Consider the following 16845-nt stretch of genomic DNA (forward strand, 5'->3'; position numbering starts at 1 on the left):
AGAGCCTCAGCCTGAGCCCACAGCAGGCAGGGATGCCCATGTGGGTAGATGAGCCAGTGCATGAACCTGCAGGCAGGGGATGCCTGGGAAGGTCCCTCTGCTGTCAGGAGCTTGCTGGAAGAACCCACCCTCAGGTTCCAGTGTCCCAAGTCGCACAGTCCCCTCCCCTTGGCCTGCTGGCACTTTCACACAAGACCTCTGCTTGTATGTCCTTTTGTTCTGACAGCCCCTCCCAATAGTGAGGGCCCAACACCAGGCTCAGGTGTGCACACCAGCCCAGGGGGTATAGGAGGTGCACTGCATGTTGGAGCCAGAGCCGTACCACTCCTCCCCTACACACCCTGCTAATCCTGGAGACCCTGGGTCCCAAGGAACCTGGAATTTGGTTGTTTGGGGGGAGATCAGAGACACCTGTCTGGAGCTGCGGGCCCATGTGGTTCATGTACCCCTGGACACACTTAGGCCTCTGACCAGGCCCTCTTCCTCGTTCAGATGGGGGTTATTAGGGGCACAGGCTCCTCCCTGGGAGCTGGACTGTGGGACAGCAGTGGGGAGGGAGTGGGGGCTCATAGCAGCCCTGCTCTCACCCCTGCTGCTCCCTGCCTCTACCCTGTGAGAGTCAGGCTTACCAACCATGTGTCCTGCAGCCCTGTAGGGACAGGTCTCGCCCATTGGGCTTCCCAGCAGAGGACAGGAGTGCTGTTAGGTCTCTGCCCCAGCTCTGTGCCTGCGGCAGTGTTGGTGACCATGTGTCATTAGGCAGGAGGAGCTGGAGGGCTGTGCATGACCATAGGAGAGCCCATCCAGGAGGCCCACTCAGCGTCCCACAGCCAGGAACTACTTGGGCTGAGCCAAAGTCAGGGCTCCAGCTCTCTGCTCCCCAAGACAGATGCTCCAGGGAAACCGTGTCAGGAGAACAGTCACAGTGGCTGTATAAAGTGTTTTCAGGTCCACATTGTTGCATCCTAGCTGCAGATCTGGATGTGTCTTTTTCTCTACAGAGACCACTCTCAACTCACTGTACTTTAAAGGAAATAGATTGTAAATTATATTCATAGTTTACTTAAAATACCACTGCCTCTGGCTGTGGTTTGGTGAGCGGTCAGCAGGTGGCTGGGGGCCAGCCTTGCCAAGCGACATTTAAGTGCCTGCTGGGGGCTGGGGCTCCATGGGTTCTCATCAGGCACTTTCAGTCTGGGTCCAGGTGGGCCTGAGCTCCAACTCCAGCACTACCACCAGCCAGTTCTGTGGCTAGGTTTGCTATTTAACCTCTCTGGGCCCAGTTTTATTTCTCATCTGCAAAATGGGAATATTTCCTTCCACAGAATGTCTGTGAGTGTCCAGGCTGCGCAGGGTAAAGCACTAAGGTTCACCAAATTAATTAATTCAGTCACTACTGAGTCCCTGACACCCCAGGCTGGCCCCACCCCAGGAGCTTACCCTCTGATCATGCCCAGGTCCTTATGCATTGGCCCTGAATAGATGGATTAGTTTCAGAGACTAAAGTAAGCCATTTTTCCTCTCCTTTTGAAAGGAGCCCACTGTAGGCAGGCCAGGTGGTGCAGCCATAGGAATCACTGAGAACCCAGGTTCTGTTTCTAAGCTCTCCCATCCCCAGAGAGCAGGGCTTTCTGCCTCGTGATCCAAAATAACTGCTGGCACTCTGCAGTCATAGCTACACTCCAGCCAGCCAGAGAACAGGGGGAAGAAGGTGTCTCTCCTCACATCCTAATGGCCAGGCTTAGTTACACAGCCACACCTCACAAAACATTTCCTGGGCTTCTTCCTCCTCAGGGACTTCCGTGCTGTTTCCTAAGCCTGAGGAGTCACCTGGGGTCCCGGGTGAATGCTGCTCCCTGCAGCTGAATGCCCTTCCCACTGTAGGAATTTAGCTCACCGGGCGAGCTGAGGCCCTCCTCACTTTGTTGGAAGTGGGCAGGGCAGGGAGCCCAGTTGTGAGGCCAGCCAGCCTAGCCAGTGCCTTCCCAAACACAGCTCAGCCTTCAGGACCCAGTCTTGGGCCAGCCATTTGTCTTTCTGCGTAAGGCCCCCCACCCAACCTCTCCAGCTGGCCCAGTCACCTGGACCTCAAATGTCACTGTGTGATCAGTGAGGGCCTTGGTCAGCCTGTGCTCACCTAAGAGCACCTATTCTGGTGTTTTTCCAAGAACTGTATGAGCTATGGGCTCCGCACTGAGAGTCCCAAGGCGCAAGGGGCTGGGGGGAGGGGTGGGACCTGGCCACGGCTGCGCGTACCCAGCCACTGATCACTGAGGCCATGGGGCCACTCTCTGGACCCAGGTATTTTTAGAAGCAGAGTCAGTTGACCACAGCTGCTCTGTGGACATGTTACCGAAGAGGGGATAGCCTTACACAGACGTTTTCTACAGTGCGTTTGGAGAGGAGGCTCCCCAGCCTGCCACTGCCAGCTCAGCACTTGGTGATCTAGGTGTTTCCTGCAGGGGCTTGGCAGGAGTGCCATGCTCTTGGGCCCTGTGGGGCCTGCTCTTGCAGCACTGGGTATGGTGTGGGGACGGAAATCATGGGCAGAGCCAGTGGAGAATCCGTTCACTCGCAGGTTCCCGGTAACTCTTGTCCTGCCTGGAACTGGCTCATCTCCCCCAGCCATCCTCCTACTGCCCATGCCAGCACTCGCCTCTCCCTCCCTCCCACTCTGCCACCTCTCCCTTCAGTCTGCACTGCTCACCCAGCCAGGCCCTGTTAATGATGCACATGAGAATCCTGGTTCAGAGAGGAGAGATTACCCAGCTGACAGCCAGCCAGGCGCCCACCCGGGGGAGCCGCACCTGCAGGCCTCTTCCTGTCACAGGAAGGAGGAGGAGGCAGCCAGCCCCACATAGGGCAATCATGGAGAATCAGAGCTAAAATCTGACTTGCATTTTGTAAGGCAATCAGTCCCCCATCTGGATTCGGTGCTGGGTCATCTTACTGCGTGAGCTGCATTCCCCAGAGCTGCCCTCCTGCACATGCAGCCCTTTCCAAGCCCAGCAGGCCAACGGGAACAGCAGGACCAGACTGCAGGAGCCACCAGGCCATGCACCCTGAGGTTACCAGCACCTGGCTTAGTGTTGGCAGAGAGCAGTTCTGATGGGGTTAGCTCAGTGAGCTAATCACAGCAGGTCGGGCCACAGCTCCTGGCTCTGGCCACCCCTGAACCCATAACATGGACCCAGGCCCCATTGAGGGAGCCAGCCATAGGCCTTGGGGTGAGACCATAAGCAGAGCAAGTGGGGCTCCTGGCACACCAGCCCCAGCCAGCCCACAAGCTAAGTCTGGAGTGCTGCAGTCAGCTCCCACCCACCTGGGCAGGTTCTTTGGAGTCCTCCCTCTGAATTCCCAGGTACCTCTCGGTGTGGTTGTGAAGCACTAATCCTCCAGATCCTGACCTCATCATGTGGCCTCTGTGCTCATGAAGGGGGATTCCTGGGCCCTGGGAGGGCTAATGTGACAGGTAGGGCAGCAGGGGGTGTGAGTACCCCTCATGGAGCTTCCCTGGCTACTCTGGGACCCCCTGAGTCAACCAAGGTGGGAGAAAGTGGCCGGTCCTCCATAGCATTAGTCTTCTCCCTTGACTATGTATCCAGAAGTAATACAGCAGGTCTTTTTTTTTTTTTTAAAGACTTTGTAATTCTGACCATAAATAACAGTGCCCTCACCCACATAAGGGAGCTACAGCTCTGTTGGCACTGGCTAGAAAACTCTGCCTTTATTTCATGGTCTGGGTTTAGAGACTGGTGGGTTGGGCCCTCGTTCACAAAAGCCCTGCCGTGGGAGCCAGCAGCTCAGGAAGGAGGTGAGCGTGCCACTCCGAGACATCAGCCAGCTGGCATTTTGTCATAGAGGACGAACAGCACAAACCTGACCGTTTGCAACGGAACCCCATTCCAGAGAGCAGAGTTGTTACTTTATTTCAGTTATTTAAATAACAGTGCACTCATTGCTGACAACACAGAAACGTGTAAAGACAGTGTTAAAGGAACCTACTTGGGATTGTGGGTGTTCCCTAGACTTCCAACATTGCTGTAAGTTTGAAAATTTTACACTGAAATGTTAGAGTCCATAATCTCACCATCCTCAGGCAGCCACCTAATCGTGCTCTTCTTCCCGGCCGAGTGGTGATCACAGAGTGCTGTTGTGGGAGGGCACGGGCTCGTCCACACATCCTCGCCTATAGGCATCTCTGCTGTGTGTCTACCATCCCCTCCCTGCCTGGCTTCCATGCCTCCTGCGGGAGCTAACACTCCGTCAGCTTTCTGCAGCGACTTTGCTGCCCCGCCCCCCAGCCCTTCTCATTAGGGCAGACTCTTGCAAGCTGATGCCAACTTGGCCCTTCCCCCAGCCACAGAATCCTGTGCATCCCCTCCACCCTCCCCACCCCACCCCCGCCCCCAGCTCCAGGCTTCTCTCTGCCTGAGCCAGGTTTCAAGTCTGGTTTCTGGTCAGAGCCCTGGGCTGCCAGAGGAGAGTCAGGAGTGGTTGTGTTCAGATCAGACCCACACTCTCGGGGCAGAGAAGGGAAAATGAAGCATCCTCTGGCCACTGGTGTGAGGGGCAGGAGGTGGGTGCTTCTGGGACAGCAATGTCCAGTTACACAGTACAGGTGTGGGCTCTGGCCTTGGACCTGTCACCTTGCCTCATGAACCCAGGTTTCACATAAGTGATAAAGTTTGAGCTATACCGAGTCAGGATTGTGGACTACTTGCCTGATGCCCACAGGCAGGTGGCAGGAGGGAGAGGGGCTCCTGAGGACAGAGCGAGAGGGTGCCACCTCCCTGATCCCAGCGCAGGAGCAGAGCAGGAGCCTCCTGTTAGCTGCCCACCCACCTGCCCCCCACCCCTTCCTCCAGGAAGGAACTCAAAGCTCATTTGCTGCATTTTGCAGAACTTTCCCAAAGTGTCTGTGTGTTGTCAACAAAACGGGGTTCCCAGGCCAGGGCTACAGTTATCCCATAAAAACTCACACTTAAGACTCTGGAGCTGGCCACTGCCTGACAGCAGTGTTAGGACCCAAGAACAAGGCACATTCCTTGCCCTCTAGGATCTTGCGTGACTGTGGGGCGTGCTAAAACCAGTGCACACAAAAATGTCAGAGCAGCTAGGTTCACAGAAAGCATTACAACTAACGTGATGAACTCAAGAATGCATGATACAGGCGATAAGCCCTGCAGGGTGTCAGGAGTGATCGCAGGCGTGCGGACTAGAATTATTTCACAGCACAAAATGTCTTTGAAGTCCCATGACTTATTTTTGAAATCCATGTGGACGCTGCACTGTATGCCCTTTCCCTTTGGAACTCGTTCTCTTGTGGAATGAACAAGACCCTTCTTGGTCTGGCCCTGCCTGCCCCTTGAGCCTCCATTGCCCTTCCCTCTGGTCGGGACAGTCTGTGCCCCCACCCTCTCTGAGAAGCCTCCCTGCCCCTCCCACTGCCCTTGTTGACCCCACCCCACCCAGCCCACAGCGCTAGAACACTGAATAGCTGCGAGCCTGGGACTCTTCCTCTGTGAAAGGCAAGAAGCGCCTGCCCCCAGGCTGTGCCTGGCATGCCGTGAGCCTGTAACCTTGGCTGCTGTCGCTGCTGGGAGGGACCTGGGGGCGTTGCCAGTTCGTGTCCTTTGCCAAGCCAGGGCACTGACCGGATGAGTGGTGCTGAGCACCCGCTGGTGGCGAGGGGAGATGTAGCAGGGCCTGGTCACCACCCCTCCGGTCCCTGTGTGCTCCCTGTTCAGGAGTAACTGTCAGCCCTGCTGTCAGGTGCTGTCAGCCCTGCTCTGTAGCCACAGGCAGGACAGTCTGGTTGAGACGTGCTCTGGGTGATCCTGGGCCTGTCCTAGGGCACAGCAGAGACCTGTTTTAGAGGTCAGGTCCCAGGACCACCCACTTTAGCTAGGATATAGTGTAGGGCTCTGCTCAGAGAAGGTGCCAGAAGCTTGCCACCCCAACAGAGCCTAACTTGCCAGCCAAGTCACTAGAGTCTTCACATTGGGATTGACCCCACTGAAGAGTCCCAGGAGTGGTGCTGACTCTGTTTGCACCTCAAGGCCCCCCTGTAGGAAGCCAGACACCATCTGGATGTTCCAGCTTGGTAGAAGTGGTGGTTCCCTCCTAGAGGTCATGGAGCAGCCAGCTCATTAATGCGTGCTTAGTTCACAAGCCAAAAGCAGCCCCTGCTAGCCTGGAAAACTAGCCACCATCACCATCCCAAGAGGTGATGTCCACGGAGGATCCTCCACAGACCTCTCCCTACTCACTGTAGGAGTGTTAGCAAGTAGGAAGGGGAAGTGAGAGGGGCACGAAAGAAGGGCGAAGGGCAGTAAACCCCTAGAGTTGGAGGCACTGGCGGTGGGAGGGGGGGATGTTGCAGGCAGAGGGAGCATGGGGGCAAGATGGAGGGGACTGGCATACTTTGGGGAACCAAGACTCCGGTTTGGCAAGAATGCCAGTTTACCTGCAAGGCCTGCTGGCACGAATCTTGGTTTTGTTTGTAAAACTTTTTTAAACTTATTTATCACAAAGTGTTTTCTAAACTTACAAAAGAATTTGCATAACGTACATAAGAAATAAAACATAAACACCTACACCCCCATCGCCTGCCTTAAGAGTGAGGGCGCCATCCACATGACAGAAGCCACCATGAACTGGTGCCACCCCAGCGACCCTCCTGTGTGCCCCAGTACACACCACTGCTGACTTCTGCCTTGAATTTTCATGTGTGTCCCCTCATTGCCTTTTTTCTTTTTTTAACTGACGTCGATATCTACATATGTATCAGTCAATGGTATTTTCTTTGGTTGTGTTTATATTTGGAAACTGTAAACAGTGTCATCTTTATTACATTTTCTTTATTTGCTTTTTCTCTGCAACATCTTATTTCTCAAATTCACCCAAGTTGTTGTAACTATAGTCTGTTCTGTTCATTTATTACTGAGCCGCACTCTGTTGGAAGAATATCGCAGTTTATGTTCACATGCCACTGCGGCAGACGTGTGAGGCTGTCAGCAACGGTGCAGCCGTGGGTGGTCTTGTCCATGTCTTCAGTGCACTTGAACAGGGTTTCCCTGGGTTGTACGCCTGTGAGAGGAGTCTTGGGTCACAGCTTTCCAGTGAAGACACTCCGGAACAACTGTCCCCGACTCACGTCCCATGAGCAGTTGGAAGTTGGCATTGCCCCACCTCTGCGTTGCCTGTCTAAGTCACATTGTGGCTCACTGTGTCATTTCCTCCGTGACTAAGGAAGGAGAGCATCCTTCCATATGCTTCTTTGGCCAGTTTCCTCATTGTTGTATTTTTCATGTTTTTGGTTAAAACAGTTTATATACACACTTCAAGACAAATAGTTCCAAGAGGCTTATAGTAAAAACCAACAGATCTGCTTTTCCTTTCCAACCTCCCCAAATTACCACTTGCGGCTCTTTTCAGTGTTCTTCATGTATTTACTTCTGTATTTCTAAATAATTTATAGTGTTATTTCTTGATTTATTGATTTAAACATTGTGTATTTGCTTTCTGTTTGGGTAGATGAAGATTAAATGTTCTTAAGCCCTTGCACATCCTTCTCCATAACCCCCCCATCCTCCAAGTAGAGTAAAAATCTCAAGTTTTTATTAAATCAATAGTCAGTATTTACATTATAATGTCTCTAAAAGCACTGTTTACTTCTGATTTTAGTAGAATACTTTCTTTTTATATTGCTTCCTGCTTTTCCTGAAATTAATAATTGCCCAATCTTTTTTTTTTTTTACTTGCATTGTTTTCTGTGTTCACAGATGTAATTTTTTCCAAGTGATTCCAAAGATCTGCTGTGTACCTACCATTCGTTTTTTTCCACAAATGCTCTGTTGCATCAGGTAATCTGTTCAGGCCCCGTTTTTCCTGGAACCCCTTCTCCTCTGCTCCTGGAGGCCCAGCGGGATGTGTGGTCGACACCCTCCACCTCTCTCCTGGGTTGGAGCTCCTGTCTCCCACGCTTTTGTTGTTGTTGTTGTCGTTGTTTACTAAATGAGATTCGTAGTCCAATATCTTCCTAAAACAAGATTCATGGAAAATAAATGTCCTGAGTCTTTGCATGTCTACATTGTCTCCACTCTGTCCTCACATCTGCTGGATAGTTTGGTGGGGTCTGACATGTCGCTGGTCATTTTCTCTCAGCATCTAGAAGCCAGTGCTCCATTGATTTTTAGCATATGATGTTGTGGAGAAGTTGGGTCTCCTGACAGCCAGTCCTCTGCAGGTATTCTGTTCTTCTGTCCAGGTGCTGCATGGGCCGTCTCTGTAATCTGGCTCTGGTCCCCACACTCACTTGCTGGGCACTTGGCCATTTCAGGCTAAATGAACCATATACTGCAGTTCTCATTATTTCCTCCTCTCCTCTGCTTCCTCATTCCCCTTTTTTTGGAAACCTTGTTGCTTGGTACTTGGGCCATCTGAATGGATGAGCTCCATTCAGCTCATCTGAATGGATGAGCTCCTGCTGGAGAGTGATAAGCAGAAAGCCCCCTGTTTTATGGGGGACCCCAGATGTCCATGCAGGAAGAACTTTGGGGCAGAGACCCTCCAGTTTCCCATGAGGTGGGGCTAGGGCAGGGATTAGGTTAGCCTGGTGGCAGCTGTCTGGGCATGGAAGGGCAGGTGCTGGGGACACCACTGAGGGTGCAGACTGTGTTGTTTGGCCCCTGCCCAGTTCCTCATATCCCTGAGCCGTGAGCCCCTCGGCACCTTCACAGAGTGTACATCAGGTCATATCTTGTGGGGTGTGGTCGGTGATCAGGGGGTTCTTCTACCCCCACACCACACCCTGCCTTCTGTTCACTTCTTGTCAATGCCTTCATACCTTCTTTTCATCGGACAGTAAACCAGAACATAAACAGCCAGTGTGTCTGGTAGTGTGTGTAATGGACAGACAGGGCAGAGTAGGGGAGTTGGGAGCAGGCCAGGATACAGGCCTATGGGCAGGGCTGTCTGCAGCGTCATGGTAGCAGCCAGGGTGAGGGCCAGGGTGGACAAGGTGGAGGTGGGTGTCAGGCTCATGTGTTCCTGAAGAGGCTGACAGGCCACGGGTGTGTGTATCTGCTGCAGCGGCTCCCACACTGTCCAGACAAGAGCTGGGTAATAGCCAGCCCCTCGAACAGGCTCCAGAATCTGCCTGAGCCCTTTTTCTCCACCACTGGCTATGCCTGGGGGACAGAAATGGGGGCGGGGGGTGCCCAGGCCATGGCAATGTCCTGCACAGAGAAGACACCACATGTTCCATCCTGATACCCTTCCCAGTCACCCTAGCATGGGTGAGCCCCACTTGTACCAGCTGGGCCAGGAGAGAAGCCATTCCTCTTAGCACCCATGTGGAACACAGGGCTGTGAGATCAGCATCAGCTCGAGGGGCCCAGGGGAGTCAGCTTCTCAGACCTCACCACAGAGCATGAACAGGAAGCTCTGAGGACCAGAAGACTCGTCTACATCTCCTGGAGCCTGCCAGATACACCAGCAGTGACTGTACCCTTAGAGACCCCTCAGCGATCCCAATACCCAGGCCTCTCTGACAGACAGAACAAGCCCAGCTGTCTAACCAGGCCCAGGCAGTTCACACCACGGGCTCTAAGGAGGCAGCCTGGACTCGTCCTGCCTCAAGACCTGCTATGTGACCCTGGGCAAGCCCTACACCCTCTTGGGCTGTGAGCAGAGGGACTGGACAGGTGGGCGGGCAGGCCTCCCATCAGCCTTGGCTGTCCAGATGGCAGCTATAGGTCACTGAGTGAACGTTACCTCTCTGGCTAACATGTCAGAGAGATTAATGGCCAAGGACTTCAGGGGTATCCATACCCGGCCTCCCCAGGACCTGCAGGCACCAGCTGTGACAGGGCTGAGAGTCCTGGTCCCATCACAGGGACCGGTGAGGGTCTGGGAGGAGCTGGGGCTCCCCCACGCCCACCCCCGTGGTGGGATGGAGGGCAGTGCTGACGCAGGACCCCAGGCTGAAGGCTGAGGACACACTCAGGGAACGGTACTGGTGCTCTGTGTGCACAGTGTGTTCTTGCCCTTAGAGGTCATCTTTGGGGCCATGTTGAACCCCCAGCTGGCCTTGGCTGGGGCCAAGTGGACATGCCTCTGTGTCAGTGGACACCTTAAACTCTGCTTTTCTGTGTCCAGGAGGAACTACCACACTGGCCCATTTCCATATGAGGAATCAGGGTCCCACAGAATGGGAGGAGGTCCAAGTAGCCCTCAGCCTCCCAAAGGGGCCTAAGGACACCTGTAAGACCCCTCTGGGACACCTGTGAGAGCAGTGGATGCATTTCTTTATATGCATGTTTCCAGGTGTGTCCTTGTGTTTATTGCTTTGTGTCTGCTTGTCTGTCTTGTCCTCTTCAGAGGCACTTCTCATGGTCAGGCTTTATAAATGTCTTATACTTCATTCCTACAAAGTTGACACCTGAATGAACTGACCTTTCTTGTCCTGGCCACTCACCCCACCCTACTGCCAAAGCCATTGGGGACCTCCAGGCAACTGCTTAACCTCCCGGGCTTGGTTTCATCCATTAGGGGCTGAAGGTGCTACGTGAGGTGACCTCCTTGAGGCACATTCTGTCTTCGATCCTTGGATACATCTCGGTCTCAACCCTGGGGAGCCAGCTTAGCACACACACAGGAGCCAGCTTCCTTCCTGCCCACTCCCGCCCCTGAGGGAGGCTCTGGTCAAATGAGCTGAGAGGTCAGTGTTAAGTTCCTGCTGTGACAGAGGCCCAAGGGGGAGCCCTGTCTACCTCATGGCTTCCCTGGGAGGTGGCGCTGTCTGAGGTCTGTAGGATGAGCCAGAGTCAGCTGATGAAGCAGAGAGGGAAGAGGACACAGCTTAAGGCCCTGCAATTTCTCCCCAGGAGCCAGCAGGAGGGTTGGAAGGAGGTGCAGTGGTCACAGAGGGTGCAGGTGGCCCTTTGTTCATCTTTCAAGGGCAGAAAGAATCACCACGGTGTGTTCCACAGGAGCTGGGGTCCAGTGTGGGGGTGCAGGGCTCCCCCCTGCAGGTGCTGGAACATGAGCTACCTGCAGAGGCTGGAAGCCTAGGCTGGGGCACAGTATTGGGGGGGGCGGGGGAAGGGGCAGAGGGTGCTTCCAGATCAAACAAGGACCTGAGCAGAGACCACAGACTAGAACCCAGGCTTCAGGGAACAGGTGGGAGTCAGGATGCCCTTCCTGCTCTCCACTCCCTGCTGAGAAAGGGGTCCCTGACTCCCTCTGCCCAGGTGCTCTCTCTGCTGTCTGCCTTAGCCACCACCCCACTCCCGGTGGCACAGTCCCTGCCCTGCTCCTCCTCAGCAGTCTGCTTTGCAGGACCAGTCTTCATCTGGTCCCTTCCCCCCAGCCACTGGCTAACTATCCCCCTGCCTGGGCTCTGCTTGGGGGTCCCAAGTTCCCTAATGAAGATGCCACCCTGCAGTTTTCTAGATGTCCCTCCCTCCGAGGGGACATGTGGAGGTACCCCACTGCCTTTGCTTTTGCCAGTCACCCTGCCAACCCCAGGGCCCCCTGGGAGATGTGCAGTCAGATCAGCGTGCTGCCAGCAGACCCCCCGAGGTGCTCTATGCAGCTCCCCAAGGGGTTAGCGGGGGGGATGGTGGGTTAGTCGGGTGCCCCTGTTGGGCCTCAGTAAGGAGGGGTTCGTGTGCATGTGCTTCCGTGCTGCTGTCTGGAGGGGGGTGGGGGTGGGCATTCCTGGAGCTTCTCCCCCTGGAGTGGTGTGTGGGGCCCAGGGGGCTCCTGCTGCCTGCCCCAGCCCTGGTTTGCCTTGGCCTGGGACATCCCACCAGGCACAGGCTGCCGGTTCTGCCAGCCCTGGAGGAGAGGCTTCCAGGAAGAACCTCTCTGGGGCTGACCGCCACACACCACGCCTGTCACAGGAACATCTGGAAGCCCCCCTGCCCGCTATGTCTTGGTGACATCAGGCCAGTCATCATGCTAGACAGGGATGTGCCTGTTACATGGGGAGTCACTTCTCCAATGGTATGGACGCCCCTTGCATATAGCACAAGGAGGTGGCATCTTGAGGGATGCCTGACTTCCTGGGGTGGAGACAGTTCCTGGGAGACAAGATAATTATGAATTATGGGTCACCTGGGGGTCCCGGGTTGAGTGGTCTACTGGTGCCCGCCCTCCACGGGTGCAGGTGTGCAGTGGGCCTGTGGGAGGCCCTGAGCAGGCCCACACATGCAGCCTGCCGCTGTGAGCACTTCCTTACGCCTCTGGTCCCCAGGAGCACGGGCTCCTGCAGGTCTGCCCCAGTGCAGGGCAAAGACAGGCTGTCCTTCCTAAGGAGGGAGCACACAGGAGGATGGCCTTGGGGTCCAGGGGAAGCCCCTGGGCCAAGATTCAGGAGGCACTGAGGCCAGGCACTGCAGGACCCTGCGATAGTCACACCTGGCAGACGTGACGGTGACCGTGGTGCCCTTTGCAGGTTGGGTCACATCTCAGCTCCCAGGCTTCCCATTCAGAAATCGCCATTTGGAGAACTAAATGTAACGATTGGTATCAGAGGTGCCTGAGGTCCCACGCTGTGGACCCAAAGCAGTCAGATTTGGAGCTCCAGCCTCCTCCCTCCTTCACCGCCAAATGGCCCCCAGATACTGCCCCCCCCCGCACTTGTGCCCTCACCTTACCCCCTGTCCCTATCTCATTACAGGAAGTTCTACTACATCACCCTGCTGCGAGACCCCGTGTCCCGCTACCTGAGCGAGTGGCGGCATGTGCAGCGGGGGGCCACCTGGAAGACGTCGCTGCACATGTGCGATGGGCGCACGCCCACGCCCGAAGAGCTGCCACCCTGCTATGAGGGCACGGACTGGTCGGGCTGCACGCTGCAGGAGTTCATGGACTGCCCCTACAACCTGGCCAACAACCGCCAGGTGCGCATGCTGGCCGACCTGAGCCTGGTGGGCTGCTACAACCTGTCCTTCATCCCCGAGGGCAAGCGGGCCCAGCTGCTGCTGGAGAGCGCCAAGAAGAACCTGCGGGGCATGGCCTTCTTCGGCCTGACGGAGTTCCAGCGCAAGACGCAGTACCTGTTCGAGCGGACGTTCAACCTCAAGTTCATCCGGCCCTTCATGCAGTACAACAGCACGCGGGCGGGCGGTGTGGAGGTGGACGAGGACACCATCCGGCGCATCGAGGAGCTTAATGACCTGGACGTGCAGCTCTACGACTATGCCAAGGACCTCTTCCAGCAGCGCTACCAGTACAAGCGGCAGCTGGAGCGCAGGGAGCAGCGCCTCAAGAGCCGGGAGGAGCGCCTGCTGCACCGCGCCAAGGAGGCGCTGCCACGGGAGGACGCCGAGGAGCCGGGCCGCGTGCCCACTGAGGACTACATGAGCCACATCATCGAGAAGTGGTAGTGGTGGCCGGTCGTGGGGGGTGGCCCCGCCGGGGGTGAGGTCAGACACACGGACTGACCCACCGGAACTCTGGTGGGAAGAGGGTCCCAGATGCACTCACCAGAAGGTAGATGTGCTGAGTGAGGGTCAGGGAGTGGGGACATGGCGGCCCGGCGGGGTCTGAGGAATCCGCCAGTGCAAACCACCACCCCCACCCCCTGGCCAGAGGAAAGCGTGCCTGAGGGATGCCGCAGGCAGGCCTGCGCAGGCCAGGACTGTCCCTCCTCTCCTGGCCCCAGCTCACGCACGGCGGCCAGCCGAAGGTCTAAAAACAAGAAACAGACAGCAGAGAGTGCAGATCGGACTTGGGCCAGGAGCGCGTCCCACACCCACTGTGCACACCTGCTGGCTCTCTGCCCTGCAGGCCAGCAGGGGCCCAACACCAGCTCCAGGCACCTTTCCGGGATCAGGCCACCCAGGCAGCCCCTTGGCCTCCAGTGGCCCCAGGGCCCCTGGGCCTGAGTGAAGCCCCTTCTCTGGGCAGAAAGGTAGCCCCTTGAGGTATCCTCAGGAATGGAGCTCCTAGCTCACCCATCTTCATGGTCAGGGCCCACCCCTCCTGAAGCCGAGAAGACTCTGGCCTGCCCCTGGGAAGCCCACTCTCTCTCTGGCCCAAGGTCAAAACACACAGTCTGGCTTCTTGCTTTGGGTCAGGAGATCAAAGCACACCTCCTGGGACCCTTCCCCCCCATTTCCCACAGTCCTCAGGCTAAGAAGGGCTGCAAGGAGATGGGCCCACATGCACTGTCCCCCTCTGTGGACAGAGAGTAAGAAAAGAGTGGGAAGGCTGTGTCCAAGGATGCTACCACCTGTGTCTATGTACCTCCCCACCCAAGGTGGCCTTTGGGCCACCAAGCCAGACCAGCTCAGGCAGAAAGTTTCCCCTGCTCCATTTACCATTCTGACCCTCTGAGATTTGGTAAGACTATCCCTGGCCCCAGGGTCATCACTTAGACATTTATTCGGGGCTCATGCCCCACTGTTCCCACAACCGCATGTGCAGAAGTACAATCAAGCCTCCATTGGCTAGAACACAGCCAACTGTACCTGCTGCCCATGAATCATATCTTGGGGCTACAGTGGTTTGCTATGGCCAGGGAAGGGGACTCAGGCTTTCAGATTATCAGAGTTGGAAGAAATGGCTCTCAGTGGCTCCCTAGTATCCAAATACACAGCCCTTCCTACCCCAGCCTCTCCCTGCATTTCCCTTTGCCCAACCTCTGACCACAAGCAGGTCAGGCCCTGTTCTTGGCAGCCCTGCAGATTGGAGAAGCCATGTTCCATATCCATTGTAGACACTTCCCCCATGCCCTACCTGTCTTATGCTCCAGGAGGCCAGGCCACTGTCTTCTCTGGGGGTGCTCTCCCCACATGAGGCCCTGGGTTCTGGGATCAAAATGTGTGTCCCACACCCAAGGTGGACGAGTGCCCTCTCTCTCCAGGTGAGGGCCCATACGTGCCTGGGGGCTACAAGCCTCCCTCACGAGGGCAGTGAGGGCCACGGCCAGCCTGCTGAGGACAGCAGCATCGAGGGCAGATTCTACCAGGAGCCCTCCTCCCTGCCCCAGGTTCTCCTCAGCCACCCCAGAGGTGTGGAAGCAAGGAACCTTCAATAGCACAGGAAACACTACAGTGTTGTCAAATGGGAGGTACCCAGGAAGAAGTAGCTTTTAGTCTTTTCCTGCCTGGCAAAGGTTATGGTGCCCATACCTCCTGCTTCCTACACCAACCACTTCATCTTCTAGTCCAAGGGCAGTGGTTAGCAGGCTGGGATGGGCACCACACCTACCCAGGATCACCCCGCAGAGTGGGTGCGTCAGGCTGAGCAGACCAGTGCCCAAGTGGTGTAGTGGTTCTTTCAAGGGGTAGTGAAGGTCAGCATGGGGGGGATCTGTTCTGACACTCATCCTTTGGGGCAGTCGTGCTCCAGGGAGGAGGGTAGGACGTGTTCATGAGACCTCTGGGGTCTTGGACAAGCACGTGGGGTGCTTGGGGTTTGCTGTGGCTTTCATCAGGAGGTGGTCAATTCCACCTCCTGGTGGAAAGCTCAGCCCCGTTCTGCCTGAACCCCTGGGCACCCGGCCCTCCTGAAGTGGGCTTCCTGAGTGTGCCCTCTTGAGTGTAGGATCTGTTTTGTACATATTGGAATGTTTTAACTTATGATCCGTTGTCCCAATTCACACGGAAACACGGGTCTCTCCTTGGTTTCTTTGCTGCATCTGGAAAGCGGTCCCGTGGGGGGCCAGCACCCAGGCCAAGGCGCCTAGAGACAGCACCAGGTGCCAGTGCCCCTCGGCCCCTCACGCCTCCAGTCCGGCACTTCTGCTCAGGCCACCTGCATTGAGGTGAAAGCTCCTCATGCCTGTAGCGCCTCCTCCAACACCACCACCTTCCGGGGCTCCACTGAAGGGGTGCCCTACCCAGCGGCTCTGCACAGGGCTGAGGAAACAGAGGCAACACGCGGTGAGCAGACAACCCACTCCTCACACAGACCTGCAACATCTCCTCCTGGAGGAGGAAACAGGGACGGCAAAATTGTCCGAGCAATGAGTCTGTGACCTTTTTGGGAACTGGAAGTGTTTCACTTGAACCCAGGAGCGTTTAAAGCTTTATTTATTTATAGCTTCTTATTAAAAAAAAAGAAAAAAGTGTTGAGAAGAAATCTTTTGGTTATTCATACAAGAAAAACGAGTTGATGATGGAAAAGCAAGTCATAATCATCTAATTGTTTTTGTCTAGGTCAAGAATGAATGTTAGCAGATGAAATAAACCCTTGACAAGGAGCCTCAGGTGTGCTGTGGTCTGTGGTAACAGCCGTCTGCCCGGCGTGGCGTGGCCAGACCTTCTGGGTTTGATTTTCAAAATGAGCATCCAAGCATGGGGATGGACGTGGGAGCAGGGGCTCCCTCAGGTGCAGGCAGCCAGAAAGAGAGGAGTTCATGCACTTTCTCCCTGAGGCAGCCCTTTGCAAAAGGAAGAGGTCGACCTGTCATCGCCACGAAGCAGGGGTTAGTGGTCCTTAATTGCAACACTTGAGAACAGGAGCCCAGCTTAAAGTGAGGCTGAGAAACGCAGACACCGTGTGTTTCTCGGTGACCTTGTCCTCCTTCACTTTTAACTTGGAAAGATTTGCAGATGACAAGGCAAAAGAACAGTTCATGGACACCCGTAAACGCTTAGCCTAGATTTACCTACGTCAACATTTTGTCGCGTCTTCCTGTCCTGCACTCACACTTGCTCTCTCTGTACGCAAACACGTGCACATGAATACACACAGATATGTGTGTATGCACTCACACATACACTCACGTTTTTCTGAAATATTTGAAAATAAGTTGCAGTCCTCAGAATACTCAGGCACGTACATCCTAAGAATGACATCCTGCTATGAAACTCAACCCTTTAT

General features: G+C 55.4%; 1 protein-coding gene across 1 annotated transcript in view; it reads left to right on the forward strand.

Moving 5' to 3' along the window:
• The window catches only part of HS6ST1 (heparan sulfate 6-O-sulfotransferase 1), a 45028-nt gene extending 28806 nt beyond the window's left edge, over nucleotides 1–16222 (forward strand). Inside the window, exon 2 of the mRNA XM_027056088.2 lies at nucleotides 12692–16222. Coding sequence (XP_026911889.1) covers nucleotides 12692–13400 — 709 coding nt within the window. The 3' untranslated portion in view covers nucleotides 13401–16222. The remainder of the gene's footprint in view (nucleotides 1–12691) is intronic.
• Nucleotides 16223–16845: the final 623 nt, after the last annotated feature.

The sequence above is a fragment of the Acinonyx jubatus genome, chromosome C1, assembly GCF_027475565.1.
Source record: "Acinonyx jubatus isolate Ajub_Pintada_27869175 chromosome C1, VMU_Ajub_asm_v1.0, whole genome shotgun sequence".
In the NCBI taxonomy this organism is placed as follows: Eukaryota; Metazoa; Chordata; class Mammalia; order Carnivora; family Felidae; genus Acinonyx; species Acinonyx jubatus.